Source organism: Buceros rhinoceros, unplaced genomic scaffold, assembly GCF_000710305.1.
Source record: "Buceros rhinoceros silvestris isolate BGI_N320 unplaced genomic scaffold, ASM71030v1 scaffold1824, whole genome shotgun sequence".
In the NCBI taxonomy this organism is placed as follows: Eukaryota; Metazoa; Chordata; class Aves; order Bucerotiformes; family Bucerotidae; genus Buceros; species Buceros rhinoceros.
The window spans coordinates 324-13,197 of NW_010407455.1; the positions used below are offsets into that span (position 1 = coordinate 324).

Genomic DNA, 12,874 nt, shown 5'->3' on the forward strand with positions numbered 1-12,874 from the left:
AGGGAAAGCAGAGTAGCGAGTTCTCCTGGGTCGTTAAAATTGCAGATACTGTCTGCGTGTGAAGAGAGTAGTTGCGTTAGCGAATGATGAGGCGGTTGTGAGGAAAGGGGAGCCCTCCAAAAAGGGATTTTACTGTGCGACTTGATTACAGAGTAATGCAGTGTCTCAAATGCTGGGTGAAGTTCTCGGTTGCGTTTTTCTGTTTTGTGATGTGAGGAAGGGGAGTTGGGATCACAGATGAAGTTGTAAGCTAATGGAGGAGAAAAAGTTCTGTTAGCCTAAATAGTGGAAGCCAAAATGAATGTAAAGCAAGCTTGGTGGGTTTTTGTGTGCTCCTGTGGTGTACTGTGTTTGAAATTATGTAGTCAGATACCTTTTGTCTCAATGCTGTTGTCACTGCCTGCCAGTGGGTATGTGTGCCAAGCCGTTCAGGATCGGATTTCAACTCCTCCTCTTGTTACAGATGCCGGAAGCTGTGCAAACTCAGGACCAGCCAATGGAGGAGGAGGTGGAGACCTTTGCCTTCCAGGCAGAGATTGCTCAGTTGATGTCTTTGATCATCAACACTTTCTACTCCAATAAGGAAATCTTTCTGAGGGAGCTGATTTCCAATTCATCTGATGTGAGTATCTTAACTCCTAGCCTGGTTTGTGTCAGTGGGACTACTGACACTTCAAGGAACAGGCAGGAAATGTTAAAGCCTGCCTCTTCTCTTACAGGCTCTGGACAAGATAAGGTACGAGAGCTTGACTGACCCAAGCAAGCTGGATTCTGGAAAAGACCTGAAAATTAACCTGATTCCAAACAAGCATGATCGCACTCTGACTATTGTGGATACGGGCATAGGGATGACCAAAGCCGACCTGGTCAACAACCTGGGTACTATTGCCAAGTCTGGTACCAAGGCTTTCATGGAAGCCCTGCAGGCTGGGGCTGATATATCCATGATTGGTCAGTTTGGTGTTGGCTTCTACTCTGCCTACCTGGTTGCAGAAAAAGTGACGGTTATCACCAAGCACAACGATGACGAACAGTATGCTTGGGAGTCATCAGCTGGAGGATCTTTCACTGTCAGACTTGATAATGGTGAGTGTTAAGTGGTTTTGCTCAGGTCTGCTTCCTAAGATTGCTGGCATTGAGATCTGCTCTGTGCCTTGAAAAAGCCAAAACTGACAGATAAAATGGGTAGTGCTAGTCATGTGCCAGATCAAGCCCAGGCACGACTTGCCTTGGAATAGCAGTTTGTGTAACTGTTGATAGATGATAAGGGAGTGCTGAAGTGGTGCATTATATTGAAGACTAAACTGTCAAAGCTTATACTGTGGATGTTTTTCTGTAGACTCCTATGATTACTCAATATGCAGAAACTTGAAAGCTGAACAGAGACATTAGTGTGAATGCCCTTCTTAAGTTTTCCTTTTAAGCATATTTGAAATAACATGCCAAGTACAGAAATTGAGGACGTGCCTGTAAGGCTGTTTGGATACACTGATGCTTATATTTCCCAGTGGTGAAGAAATTACCAGTGCAGCAGTACCTTTTAGAAAAGAATGTGTGAATCGGAATTAGTCAAAGTTCTGTCTGCTGCTGCACAAGTAAAACCTGTAAACCCTATTCTAGGTGAACCTTTGGGCCGTGGAACAAAAGTCATCCTGCATCTGAAAGAAGATCAAACTGAATACCTGGAAGAACGGCGAATCAAGGAAATCGTGAAGAAGCACTCTCAGTTCATCGGCTATCCTATTACACTCTTTGTACGTATCTTGTTTGAAATACTAAATACTTTCAGTATTGCCACCTTGAAGAAGTGGACTTCTGAGATTAAAGAAAGCAGTCCGTGTGTATTTTGTTAATAAAAATTACTACAGATGTTACATAGATGTAACTCTTTAAATGTAATTCTGTTAATTACAACTTTGTTTCACAAGACTTAAGTAAAACATATTTTACCAAGCTAGTAGTATCAGAGTGTCCCAGCCATTGAGGAAAATGAACATCATCTCAGTCTATTTGCAGTGGTAATTAAATGTAATGACATTAAACAGCATAAACTACCACATAAGCACTTCTATCAGCACCCAGAATGCAAGTTCTCAGTTGAGTCTAGGGGGAAAACATGGCACATTCATACAGTTTCTGACACTACGAGGAGTACCTAAGGGCTGTTAATGGTAAAACTTGCAGGTGTCTGAATTCAACTAAAGATCTGTTTTATAGGTGGAGAAGGAACGTGATAAGGAGGTGAGTGATGATGAGGCTGAGGAAAAGGAAGAGGAGAAAGAAGACAAGGAGGAAAAGGCAGAAGATAAACCAGAAATTGAGGATGTTGGTTCTGATGAAGAAGAAGAAAAGAAGGATGGAGATAAGAAGAAGAAAAAGAAGATCAAGGAGAAGTACATTGATCAGGAAGAGCTCAACAAGACCAAGCCCATTTGGACCAGGAATCCAGATGACATAACCAATGAGGAATATGGAGAATTCTACAAGAGTCTCACTAATGACTGGGAAGACCACTTGGCTGTGAAAGTAAGTTCTTGTCTCCAGGCAAATTGCACTGGTCACTGAAGCTGGAAGCTTTGCTAAACGTGCTGGTGAACTTGTGATCCAGTTTCAAACATTCACTCGGTGAGGTTGACACTTAGTGCAGATGCCTTCCCAGTTTCTAGCTTGCTACCAAGTCTAATCAGAAAACTTAAAAGTAGATTTTGGATAAATGTAAATGAGTTACTTGGGTTTCCTTTTGAAAAATCCTACAGCTAATAGGGGTGAGATGTAATTGTCCTTGTGTGTCTGTAGTGGGAAGTGCTATAAGAATACATGTTTCCTGAAGCTCAGTATGTATATATGTAAAAAATGTATATATAAATATAAAATACAGGAAACTGAGTGTGTCTTCTGAATTGGTCTGTTTGGCTGGTAACAACTGAGCAGAATCATGAATATGTCTGTCTGGAGAAAGTGCTGCTTCTGACAAGTGTCTTGGCTGTTGGTTTTTCTTTCTGAAATCCGAGAGTTTGTTTGTGCTCTTCTGCATTTGAAGAGCTGTTAAATGGTTGTTAAAGTGAGAGCTGTGCAGATTAACGTGATGGTCTTGCTTTCTCACAGCACTTCTCTGTGGAAGGGCAGTTAGAATTCAGAGCTCTCCTGTTCGTCCCACGGCGTGCACCCTTCGATCTGTTTGAAAACAGGAAGAAGAAGAACAACATCAAGCTCTATGTACGCAGAGTTTTCATCATGGACAACTGTGAGGAGCTAATCCCTGAATATCTGAGTAAGTATATTTTTGAGGAAAAAGTTTCCCAAAGTTAGTGAAACTGCTTAGCACTTTTGAAGTTTCCCTTCATAGTTACAGAAATTCAGGAGGGGGATGACTTGAGTCCTAAACAGAGTTGATCAGGAAGTATCCTGAGCAACTGAAAGTACTACTTAGTTTGTCAGAACTGAGAAACCAATTAAGAATTTTAAAAGGGCAAGGCCATTAGGTGGCAACTGGTAATTTTTTCTGTTGGAGACCTGCAAAGCCAATTCTCATTGTCACCTTCCAGATTTCATGAGAGGTGTGGTAGATTCTGAGGATTTGCCTCTGAACATTTCTCGTGAAATGCTGCAGCAAAGCAAGATCCTGAAAGTCATCCGGAAGAACTTGGTGAAGAAGTGCTTAGAACTTTTCACCGAGTTGGCTGAAGACAAGGAGAATTACAAAAAATTCTACGAGCAGTTCTCCAAGAACATCAAGGTTTGTAGTCCTTCTGCTTAATGGTACTGATAAATGGAAGCTGCAGATTTTCATAATGCCTGAAATACCACAGTTTCTGAAGGAATCACTTAGTTCTATTTTCTCTTCTACTTTATAGCTGGGTATACATGAAGACTCCCAGAACCGCAAGAAGCTCTCAGAATTACTGAGGTATTACACATCTGCATCTGGCGATGAAATGGTTTCTCTGAAGGACTATTGCACTCGGATGAAGGAAAACCAGAAACATGTCTACTACATTACAGGTGAGTTGGTAGCAATCTGTAAATGCAGGTACGTGTGTAGAGGATTGTCTCTTGGGGGTTAGAAAATGGGAAGTAACCATGGCAGTTTTCCTGGTGAAGTTAGAAAGAAACGGAGAATTGTGGGCAGGTGTGCCTGTCAGGCTGGTTACTGCAGTTATGGTGCCCTAATGAGGTAGGTGCAGTGTCCACGAGGACAGCAGAACTAGCCAAAATGCCCTTTGCACAGCCAGCTTACCCACTGGTTTTTCACTCTAAGCCCAGAAGGTGTAATTCAGAGTGTTTTAGGTGCCTTCAAGCTTTGTGTTCAGGCTTTAAGCTAGTAAGTTTGTTCAGGGGTATTTTAATTTGAGACTTAATGCTCAAACCAGTGTAACTATTGGGGCATCAGATACAAAGGACTTTTTTTTAACCTGGTATTCCAGGAAATGTAGATTTACTTTCAAACCAGTCCAAGTATTAAGCTGTGGTGTCATTTGAAAGGCTTGAGTCTTGAGGCCAGCCTAATCTCTGCAGTGGCTTGTCATACCTGGTTTTGCCCCTTTTTTTCCTGCTATGGACATGAAGCATCTCTGGAAGTATTGCATAGCCTCTTCAGGAGATAAACAAGCTGCCACATGACAGTGCTGAGGCTTAAACCATAACTGGCACTCTTGCTTCTTGCAGGTGAGACAAAAGATCAGGTGGCCAACTCTGCTTTTGTGGAGCGTCTTCGCAAACATGGCCTGGAAGTGATCTACATGATAGAGCCTATTGATGAGTACTGTGTGCAGCAGCTGAAGGAATTTGAAGGCAAGACCCTGGTTTCTGTAACAAAAGAGGGTTTGGAGCTTCCAGAGGATGAGGAAGAGAAAAAGAAACAGGAGGAGAAAAAAGCCAAGTTTGAAAACCTCTGCAAAATAATGAAAGACATCCTTGAAAAGAAAGTGGAAAAGGTAATCAGTAGTGCTCAGTTTGCGTAACAAATTTAATGATCTGAAATGAAGGGGCTGCAGAGACGCTCAGATGGCGGTGGCTATTAAAATTGCCTTTTCTGAAAGAGTAATCTGCAGGATACAGCTGCATGGACACGGGGTGTCTGTGCTCTTCTCTAGTGAGGCTGAGTGGTTCTTTTTAGTTGGTACTGCAGATTCTTAGCTGTCTGCAGGTCTTACATCACATGTTTCAGAGTTGAACCTTGGTTCAGTCACTGGGGACAGTAGAGTGAGCGTACATGTTGAAATGTTAAATGACAAACGTGTGCTTTGTGTTTGCTTTTTTAGGTTGTTGTGTCCAATCGTTTAGTTACTTCTCCATGCTGTATTGTGACAAGTACCTATGGCTGGACCGCCAACATGGAGAGGATCATGAAAGCGCAGGCACTGAGAGACAACTCCACAATGGGATACATGGCAGCAAAGAAACATCTGGAGATTAATCCTGATCATTCCATCATTGAAACACTGAGGCAGAAAGCAGAGGCTGATAAGAATGACAAGTCTGTAAAGGATCTTGTCATCTTGCTGTATGAGACAGCACTCCTGTCTTCTGGCTTCAGCTTAGAAGATCCTCAGACACATGCCAACCGTATTTACAGAATGATCAAACTCGGCCTGGGTAAGTTAGAAATCTGTCCTGTCTCCAGTAAGCTCTAGGTGTGGTTGCATGCCCTTGCAGGTTACTGAGTGTGTAGAGAACTTTGTTCTTGTGGAAAAGGGAGAACCCTCAGATGAGTTGAGCAAAGGAGAAGAGAGCATCGAGTTCTGGTACCAGCATTAATGGTGTGTGTGTTTCCTGAACAGGCATTGATGAAGATGATACTGCTGCAGAAGAAGCTAGTCCAGCAGTTACTGAGGAGATGCCACCGCTTGAAGGAGATGATGACACATCGCGCATGGAGGAGGTGGATTAAAACAGTTTACAGGAACTCATGAATGTTTCCTTGGCTAATACGAATAAGTTATATTTTGTATATTCTGAATGTTACCTGCCAAAAAAAAAATCTTTGACACTTTGTCTGCATTCCCTCTTTATATTTATTTTCAAAGATGTTATACCTTTATTTTTGTTACATTGCTTTTGCAGCTGATGTGAGATACAAATGCCAGTGAGGGAATATTTTCTTTAACACTGTACAACCCTAAACAGGCAACTAAGGAGTAGTTATTTCTGTCTGTATTAGCTGGTTGCAGGTGGCAGGGTGTTTGACTTATTCTTAATTGCCAGAAATGAGGGAAAGTAGTAATGAAGATGGTATGACAACAGGATGTTCCAGTTTGTTTAGTGTTCTACAGCTCTTCAACTGTAAACTGCTCTAACATACAGTACCTAGTAACTAGGTATCCAGGAGAGCTGAAATACTTGGGGAAGCTTTAACCCTTCTGCTCCTAACAAGGTCTTGATGTTTAAAGTTGTTTTTTATACTGTTTAAGGATTCTGGGTTGCACTCTACCATAGAATAGAATCCACCGTAAATCTCTGTTGTGACTTACGCAACTCTGCATGTACAGTTCAGACCTAGAACTGTAAGAATAAAAGTGTTAAGAATGAGCTGAGTCACTTGTCTGTTTACACAGGGCACAAAGCTGCTGTTCTTGGTGTCAGCTGCTGCTTTGGATGCTGGTACTAAATGCTCCCTCGTTAGATCTGTAGCATCCTGGATGCTGAGCAATGCTGCTACAGCCTAGTTCCATGTGAGAGTGGAGAGGCAGCTCTCAAAAGATCTCTAGACAATTTTAATCTGCAGTCAGGGCTCTCAGGAAATGGTGAGCTTGTGCTGTGTTTGTATCCCTCACCTCTCTCTTTGAAGGGCAGTAGTAAAAGCAAATGAGTTAATAGCCAACTCCAGCACCTCTGGCACAAAATGTTCACTCCATGGGCTTTAAGACAAGACTGTTTACAACAAGGTGGGGTTTAATGAACCTGTGGGGTGGTGGACGGGCAAGTTCAAGTCTTTATTTAATTACTGTTTTCATCTGTTCTGTTCAATAATCAATACCTGAACTCTTTTCCACCGTAAAATCACTTACATGTGACAGTGGTGTGTCTTGGGATTTTTCTGCAGCATGGTGAAAGGACAGCTTTGGCCGTAGCAGTATCTCACAGGTATCTGAAACAATTGGCTTTGCTGCAAGCTGATTGGAAGCAGGAGCTAGCTCCAAGCTGTAGCTGCAGAGAACACTGCATTGATGTCAAAGCAGTGCTGTCTGGGGGTGGGCAGGGCCCTGTTCATGCAGTGGACACATGAAGGCAGTTCTGCTGGCTGGCACTTAAGTGGCCTTCTGGTAGATGCTCCAAACTCTGTGTGTCAGTTTACCAGGCTGGGCTGCTCACACTTCTGGGAATTCTGAATTCTTCCTCCAAAATGAAACTAAAGGGCTTGGATATTAAACTGCTTCACTTCTGCTTAAGCGATTGCTGAAGGCCCAACGTGCCTGAAAGCTGCTGTTCTCTGTCACAACTGCTCCGCTGAGACTTCTCTGTGCTCTTCAGACCACACTCGCATTAGAACCTGTTATTGAATAAGGAGCTATTCAGAGTTAACAGACAGGAAATAGATGCTACTTCTCCTCTGTGGTTCAGATTTAAGTTTTTGAAATAAACACCTGTTTCTCAAAACCACCGTGTTCCCACAGTTCCCAGTGCTTTACATTCCCTGTCACGTGTCCATGGATTGTCACAAAGTTAGTTCCCTCTCTTGGCAACTAGAGGAATTGACCTTGTGGCACCTACAAAATAGCATGAAATTGTAGGTCACTATGTGTGTGACGCACCTGGCATGGTGTGTCCTGATACAAGACAAGGTCACATCAAGTTGTGGGTGTCTCAGGAAGACTGGAGCAGGGGTGGGTGCTTACCCCCAAACCATTTACCCCGTGTGCAGTGATTCACTGCGATTTTGTGCAAATGGAGCTAGGCGTTAATCCACAAAGCTGGCACCCCTGAGAGGGCCCATCAAGGATCCTTCCTTTCAGAGGATAAAGAAAGTAATTTCCTGTCGGTTAAATAGCTGATCCTATTCTCTGTTGGTTAGTACATCTCCACTAGTTGTGTAAATTACCACACAGGGTCTTTGTAGGTGTGGGAGGGACGAGTTGTCTGAGTCGGTGGTCCCAGTCTTAATCCTGTTACCTTTACCTTTTCCCTAGTTTCTGCAGAAAACTGCTGATTTCACAGTGTCTCAGTTGTCATCCAATTTCTGGTGCTTTTTCATCAGTCTTTGAGGAGAGCATGTCTTGTTAGTAGAAGGCTCCGTTGTTAAGTCTGGAGGCGGATAGCCTTTACATACTCACCTAATCGACGCGAGGTACAGCTGCCGTGCTCTGTTTCACCACGGGGATCCAGTATGTTTCGAGGTGCTGTTACCACTGTCGAAAATCTTCAGGTTAGGCCCTTCATCGTTTATGGTGTACATCAACTGCAGAAGAACTTCAGTCTCTGCCATTCATCAGCACTGGTGAAAGTAGGCAATGGCAACACATGCAAATAATCTTCCGGGACAGTGAGATGAGATTTGATGTCCCCTCACGCCAGCCTGGGGGTTAGGTGCGTTCTACTCAACACTTGAGCATTGCTGTGCCTGGGCTGTAGGTGTTCGCCCCATCTGAAGTGACGAGACCAGGACGAGGTGTTCTTTGTGCATTCCGTTACCGCCTTGTGTCCTAGCCGTGAGTATGCTGTTGCTATGGGAATGGCATCAGAATAGATTCAGGTGTCCGGTTTGTGAGGGGAGTTGCGGGTTGAAAACTGCACCTCACTGCTGACTCGCAGTTCGGTGCATGGACGACCAAAGCGATGATCAGAATGTAAATGCTTCTGTCGTGGTGACGCTCAAATGTGGACAGCAGTCAGTCCACTTCAGGTAACTTCTCCAAGGCTTCAGTGGCAAAAATTCCATTGTATTGTACTTAAGGACTTAAAAGCAGGTGGATTTTAAGATCTGTATTTAGTCCTGTGACTAAAATCTATTTGACAAAACCTTCATAATGTGTAAAAAATTGTGAAAATACCTTCCAATTGTACATTGAGATATAAGGTTTAGTGACAAAAGGTGCTAAGGACAGTCTTCTCCACCCGGTCAGTGAAGAGATGGCTCAGGTCTTTGCCCGCCTTGAAAACTAAATTATCTGTTGAGGAATTCTGGTGAAAGTGGGAGGTTGCCCCCGGTATTGTCGTGCAAACGTGCTGGTGTTTTGCGTCGTTTCCTGCCTCACCATGAGTAGCCAGGCCACAGGTGCTGCACAGAGGACGCAGCGGCAGCGGGTTTTGCTTGGGCAGAGGGAGCGGAGCTCCCGTCGTGTCCCAGCTTTTCGCTGAAATGCTTTCCAGGAAGCAAGGACACTGATCAGTTCTCTTGCTCAGCTGCCTGTTGTAGCAGTTCACGGTCTCTGTTACTCACGTTTCGTACCGAGATAGAAGTGCTGAGAGCCCCACAGCGGAGCTGAGGAAAGGCTGAGTGCCCTGATAATAACTTCACTCTTTTCCAGGGCTGCTTGACCCTGTGGCGAGGCTCGTGGTACAGGACTACTTGGGGCTTACAAGGTCATTTCTTCTAGGCAGAAATGCACAACGAAGTCCAGTGAAGGGTTGGGTACCAACATTAAAATATGTTTCTGATTTGAGCTGCAGGACAGTGGAGTCTTGAGAAAGTGAGTCTTACCGCTTGAGTAAGTGATTACAGAGAAACTTGGCACAGCTTGGTGTTACACTCCCTCCTTGCCTGCTGGTTTAGAGCTTATACTGCTGACAGTTAGAGGTTTAACTGAACATCATCAGAACATCTTCCTATTGATACACAACCAGTTGAACCTGATGGATTTAATAGAACAAGGGAAGAAGCAGAAAAAATACATGTAAATTCTGTGCTGTGATGAATGAGGGTAACTGGATCTAACAGGAAAGGGTGAAACTGCAGACAGTGGCTGACTGATGTATTGTATCCCTCAAGTGAAGGGATGTTCAGCTGGCATGACACCCACTGGAAGTACCGACTAAAATAAGCAATATTCATCTTCGGAAGCCGTGCACGTGTCCAGGTAAGAGAGCTCACAGGTCAGAAAGCAGGCAGCTTTCATACAGAGCCCCCCATCCCAGAGCTCAGCAAAACATTAAGGTAAAACTAAAGTGGGGCAGAACATATAGAAGGGAAGTCTCTGGAGTAACCATTGTCCTTCCCCTGATGGGACTCGATCACATGGCGCATCGGAGGTGGCAGTGCTCTTGCTGTGGGTGTAGGCGTGGGGATGCTGGAGCTGTGTTATTCAGCTATTTTGCCGTGTTCCAGCCTGCAGAGCACACTGTCCGACTGCGGCTCGTCACTGATGAAACTGATCTAGAGAAGGAATGTACAGCAGCCATTCAGGGAAAAAAAAAAAAAGGTAGTCAGATCTAACTGGGGTTTTAGGAAAGGGAGCCGTCATGTTCACACTCTGATCTCCTTCCTGCCGCCTCAGTATCCTAATGATAAGACCCCAGATTTGTACCTAAGGAAGTGGCTCAGGGAATGGAGACAGCCCATAATGCCTTACTTCTTCAGCTCCAGGGACATTGCTATAAAACATTTCAGAACAGAACCACCCTGTCAGAGAAATCTAGGGGTGACTGAAGAGCTGTTCTTCAAGTAAGGCAAAATGTTTCCTCTCGGTTATTCATGAACAAGCTTGGAAGTAAACCAGCAATGGTCCAGCCAGTCTTTCACAGTGGAGTTCCCTCTCCAAATGCCAGCACGGCTTTGGGTTATTAATACTCTGCTACAGTGAGATGTTTGGTTTCACCTTTGTTTCGAGACATTTCGGTACCTTCCATCTTCCCTACGTTCCAAAGGCAGGCTAAAGAAAACCAGCATTACACCTCCATTTTGCACATGGGGAAACAGGGTTTAAAAAGGGCTGAAGTGGTTTTTCCAGGGGCAACGATTCCATCCATCAGAACATAAAGAAAAGTCAAGAACTAAAGCTGTGTTTTCCTACCTCCAGTTAGGGTCTCCAGACGATGCTGCCCCTTACGTGGAAGGGAAACCCAAGACTCTTAACAGCTCCGTATGGTTTCCGTGCGACATAACACCCGGTGTTTTGGGTACGGTTCCTCGCAGTGTACAGAACGGCTGCCTCTGAACGTAGCGCTTCTGTGCTCACAGACTGGAGACACCAAGGACGTTTCTTCGCCTCCCACACCCTTCTGTGGAGCATCCCAGGGAGAAGACTTCATGAAGATAAGAACGGAATGTTCTTTTGTGGAAGCAACTGTGAGTACAGGAATTTAAAGGCTGCCTCTGTCCTCTCACTTTTGTCAAGAATTAACAGCCGTATGTTAACAATAAGGGTACGTGGCACTTTCTGAGGTGTGGGGACGAGGAGGCTGCAGCAGCAGTTGCAGTGTGGCCGTACTTCCAGCCACGTGCTGTGCCGTGGGTACCAGCGCGTGTGCAGTAAAGGGTAAAGCCGATTTCTGCTCTGCAAGACAGCTGAGAACTGCGCTTTTAATGTCTTTGTCACGGCTTGATTTAACAGGCAGTGGAGTCTGCGAGATCCTCTGCACCGCTCACAGGCAGTGTGAGACGAGACCTTGCAGTTTCTGCAGCATCTTGTTTCCAACTTCCCGCAGCTGAAATGTTCTCAGTTAGCGTTCAACAGTGGGTTGACCCAAATGGCAACCAGCTGCAGATCTTCCTTCTCTGGTCTGCACCTCCTTGATCTGATGAACTTAATCTGGGTATGTGTCCTGGTTTGAGCTGAAGCTTCCTTGTTTCGGGAAAGGGACAAACAGAATTATTCCATGCAGTACAATAATTCCGCATTTAATTGGTTAAGAGAGTCAGGTGAACGTAACGTTATGTCGGGAGCCTTTAAAAGCAGCAGGCTGGGGAGTGTCTTCCCTCTTGGACTCCGGGCAGCGTTACGGCGGGAACCCTCCTGCGGCTCTGCTGGCCCGGCCCGAGAGCTGAGGGCCTGCACCCCCACATCGCTGAGGATCACAGACTGTGAACTGTTCCTGCCGCGAGTCCCGTCTGGAATCGGGTGAAATACTCGGACTCCCGGCTGTTCCGTACAGGGAGTTTGCCTGCAATTTCTCTCGCTACGCGGGGGTTTCCTCCCCACCCCCCGTCTCGCCGCAAGGAGGATTCTACTTTGTCTGCAGCTGCCGAGTCTTCACTCCCACCCCGCTGCTGGGTGTCTGCCAAGAGCACTGACCTTGAACAGCACTGTTAAGAACTCTGGTTATCTAAGTAAGTCCCTCCTCTTCATTTTTTTTCCCCTTTCTCGGTTTGTGCCTGTATATATATATAGTAGTGTATAGTCGTGTGGATTTATTGTTTATTAGAAGTTTGTTTCAGTTTCCCGAACGCAGACCGAGGTGTGAATTTCTTCTTTCCCCTTAAATCCCTTCTGTCTCTAGCAGGACAGAAGGGAATCGTTAAGGAATTCGAGGAGTTGTTACCTTGGTCCCTCGACCCTTAACAGATATATGGCACCTCGTTTTGATTGATGCCTCTTGCAAACTAAGTAAAAAACTCTTTCACCATCTTACAATTTAAAAAGAATGTTTCCTTCATGAAAGACACGATTCCTAATGTGTAAATAGCACACAAATATTGGTGCTGGGCTTCACTGCCGTACAGCGATTCCAACAGCTCTGGAGGATTAGAATTTAGAGGTAGGCATTGCCCTCCAAAGATAAGTAGTAAGACAGGCATAAGCCTCTGCCAAGGCCTCTGCCAAAATTAATTTAAAAATCTCTGCTCGTTCTGATCCTGCCTGCAGGCACCCTGAATGATCTGTCTGTCTGGCGGCTGGAGGGGCAGCAGCAGCAGCAAGGGGGTGTCTCCAGCCGTAGAGCCACTGGGGACCTGTGGTGGCTGCCAGGGGGCCGGGTGGCACTGGGCTGGGAGTAAAGGGCG

The 12,874-nt window shown here is 45.0% G+C and overlaps 1 protein-coding gene across 1 annotated transcript; it reads left to right on the forward strand.

Annotated features, from left to right (window-relative positions):
- Positions 1-451: 451 nt before the first annotated feature.
- HSP90AA1 (heat shock protein 90kDa alpha (cytosolic), class A member 1) lies at positions 452-6,528 on the forward strand. Its single transcript, XM_010134454.1, has 10 exons — positions 452-622; positions 720-1,086; positions 1,621-1,754; positions 2,218-2,526; positions 3,106-3,271; positions 3,546-3,736; positions 3,855-4,002; positions 4,666-4,934; positions 5,262-5,595; positions 5,781-6,528. Exons 1-10 carry the CDS (start codon positions 464-466, stop codon positions 5,888-5,890), a joined length of 2,187 nt encoding a protein of 728 aa, XP_010132756.1. The 5' UTR covers positions 452-463; the 3' UTR covers positions 5,891-6,528.
- The last annotated feature ends 6,346 nt before the right edge of the window (positions 6,529-12,874 follow it).